Raw genomic sequence first — 3,418 nt, forward strand, 5'->3', positions numbered from 1 at the left:
AATCTGCATTTAAATATGACTGTAAGTATTTTCATCTTCACATGTATAAGTCAAGCATGTGCTGGTTATTCATGTGCTGATGGCAACTAGTCACGTGTCTCCATGGTGACAGGAAGTGGACACTTAAAATGTTTTATAAGATTTTTTCTAATCAAGAAATGAGCAGAAAAGGTTTGTCAGATGATGTGGCTCCCTCACCTGGACAAAGAGAGAAAATGCATCTGCAAAACCCTTAGGCTACTGTGTGGCATGTTAAAAGAAAAGTTAACTGAAATATAATGTAATATCAAGATTTAGTAAAAGAGTAAGTCATTTTAATTACTAAAGTATTAAAATGTTGCCTGGATCATGAGGGAATCTTTCGGGAGGCACATATTGCAGCAGGTTTGGATTCAGGTTGATCTGGGACACTTTTTGCCATTGATATGACTGAGAAAAAGTGTCCTAATCAAACTGAATTTACCAAATCATGCTCCTGTACACAAATGATACCCCTGTGCCATCTTAAAATAGCCTTGATAATTAACCGCTGCAATCACCAACCCAATAGGATTTCCCCATAGCCTAGGCTTTTGGATTATCGCAAAAAACAAGCTCTGTGATCAACACAAATTTATGATACTTACACGTTTTGTCCATCCAGATGAACACAACTTTTATGAATTTTGAAGCCTAAATGCACTCGGCAGAAGTAAAGCGCTAAAGGTAGGCTAAACGGACAACACTACGGTCACATGACTTCAGCATCACCATCACTAAGTTCCCAACAACTCTTTCAGTTTTATGGCCTTTCTTGATTGATTCTCCTGGAGACACAATCACACACACCGCTGATGACCTTAACCAACCCTAACACACCAAAAACTCAACAGAGAGTAGCGGAGGAGTAACGTCTTGCATCAGGTCCACACACACACACACAAACACACACAAAACTCTCCATAGGCGTGATGGTTTTTATTCTGTACAAACTGAGGGTGCGTCTCAATCAGCTCCCTAGTTCAGCAGTCAGGGCACTGAGCAGGAATCAGCCCATTGACTTACATTCATTTGTATATTACGTTAAAATAAATGTTTTGTCACCAAATCAATAATAATAATCTAGTTGGAATGACACTTTTTTTAGTAGTCTTGACTTAATTAATTTAAGCTCATACAACAAGAAAAACAAATAACCAACACAACTCTTGTTCACATGCTAAGTGACATACAACTTTTGTAGAACACAAAGTAATGATCCAATAAATCACAAATAAACCATCTTCTAGCATTAGCACAGTATCAGCTCATTCAGACTTAGCCACCCACAGACTCACCACAAGGTCCACACTTCACAACAAGGGTAACGTCAAAAATCAACATAACATTATTTTTTTTAAATGGCTCCCATGCTACATATCTGATTTTTTTTCTGAATACTTATGGTTAACCGTCCCAGAAAATAATTTCCTTGAATGTACCTCAAGCCTGGACCGAATTGTTCAAAAAGGCTTTCATGTTTGTTGCACCTTAAACTATTATTTTCAATAAATCATCAACATCTAAAACTCTGATAATTCTCAATAAGAGCTTCTGTAGTCGTCTGACAGAAATAAAGTCAGTCTGGTTAGTAATGTGTGAAGCTGGTAATGCTGTTTGTGGAGTTGTTTAATCCTCTGCTGAGATCTTCAGAGATTTAATGTCTTCTTTTATCTTCAGTTGATTTCATCTAAAGCTGTGGCTAAAGTCAGTTGTAGTTCTTGTGTTTCTCTGTCCTTCAGTGATTCGATTAATTTGAGTATTTTTATTAGATTAAGCATGACTTGAACTGACTTCAGCCACAGCTTTAGATGAAATCAACTGAAGATAAAAGAAGACATTAAATCTCTGAAGATCTCAGCAGAGGAGGATTAAACAACTCCACAAACAGCATTACCAGCTTCACACATTACTAACCAGACTGACTTTATTTCTGTCATTTCTGTTTTAATGAAAATAATAGTTTAATTTGAAGTCACTGTGATGGAGTTTAGTGTTTGCTGTAGTTGGGCTCTTGACCCTTAAATAAATAACATAAATTGTTCTCTGACTGCTTTTACTGTTTGTTTATAATAAAAAAAAATATGACAAGAGAAAATGTGTTCAGATTAGTAATGGGAAGTTTGGATAATTTTACTGACTCAGATCTTTGAATCTCATTCAACAAATAGTACAAATCTTTTATAAGTCATTTCAGTTCAGTCAGTTCTTTCTTTTGTCACTTCACATTTAATCACGTCTGTTCCCTGAAAGTTTAGTTCACCTCTCGTGTCTTCGGGTATGAGCCGTTGGTTCGGTCATCATGTCTGATCTGGCCTCGGGTTGAATGGGGCTTTGTGTGGAATCATTTCTGATCGAATCATTTGGAAGATTCATTCATCTATGTGTCTGCGCCCACAATTCCTACATCATTTTATAGTATTTATAATTATAGTCATGTGATTCTATAGTACGCCGTCCAGGACAGTTGGGGTAATCAAATAACATGCAGATAAAAAACAAAATAAAATAAAATAGTGAAAAAAGGTTTGAAATGAAGCTTTACACAGACATCAATAATCAGTGTATGAATCTCAACAATGGTGACGATAAAAAAAAAAACTAAAATAATTAGTTTGATCAACCTTTACAAAGTGGTTGCATGGATTTAAACTTTTCAGGTTAAACTAATTTAAATGATTTACTTTGAGTCAATGTCAAATAGTTCGTGTGATTGATTACTTCAATTTTTTAAAGTTGATCCAAGGTATTTATTTTTTCAGTACAGCTGCTAATGCTGCTGATCCTACTACTGTTGCTGCTCGTCCTGCTGCTGCTGCTGCTGCTGCTCCTGGTCCTCCTGCTGCTGCTACTCCTACTACTACTACTGCTCCTCCTCCTATTACTGTTAGTGCTGTTTTTCCATAATCTTTAGCTGTTTGTTTGAAAGCCTCCCATTCAATTTTTTTCTGGGCTTCTTTATACATCTCATTGGTGTAGTGCTGTCCTCCATTCTCCTTCACCATCTTCTCAATCTTCTCCAGCAGTTCAGTGACCTGATCACGGTTCTGCATGTTTTCATTGTTGAATGAGTGAACTCTGCCACCGCACTCATCAACAAAAGCCTTGAGATAATTACTTTCACTGATATACTTATCTAAGGGTTTTCCCTTCAGATGATCAGCGTGAGTGAACAGAACGATGGTGTAATGAGCAGCTTCTTCTCCAAAGTTCTCCTGAATCCATTTGACTGTGTTTTTCTCCTCCTCTGTGAATCTCACGTCCAGTCTGATGACCAGCAGAAACACATGAGGACCAGGAACAGACATGTAGACACACTTCACTATCTCAGTCTTCATTTCTTGTTCTGACATTGTTGTATCAAACTGTCCTGGAGTGTCGATGACTGAGATGATCCGAT

General features: G+C 37.2%; 1 protein-coding gene across 6 annotated transcripts in view; it reads right to left on the reverse strand.

Moving 5' to 3' along the window:
- Positions 1-943: 943 nt before the first annotated feature.
- Positions 944-3,418, reverse strand: part of LOC307122980 (GTPase IMAP family member 9-like) — a 120,883-nt gene continuing 118,408 nt past the window's right edge. The window contains exons 3-4 of one of the 6 annotated variants that reach the window (XM_079811336.1): positions 2,934-3,418; positions 944-1,714 (exon numbers count right to left, since the gene is read on the reverse strand). The exon at positions 2,934-3,418 is cut by the window's right edge and continues 153 nt beyond it. In XM_079811336.1, the coding sequence (XP_079667462.1) occupies positions 1,709-1,714; positions 2,934-3,418 (491 nt within the window). In that variant the 3' untranslated portion in view covers positions 944-1,708. Of the gene's footprint in view, positions 1,721-1,840 lie in introns of those variants that run through there. The other 5 variants (XM_079811333.1, XM_079811332.1, XM_079811334.1 and 2 more) reach the window with 5 other exon arrangements.

Source organism: Gobio gobio (genome assembly GCF_949357685.1).
Source record: "Gobio gobio genome assembly, chromosome: 3".
Taxonomy (NCBI): Eukaryota; Metazoa; Chordata; class Actinopteri; order Cypriniformes; family Gobionidae; genus Gobio; species Gobio gobio.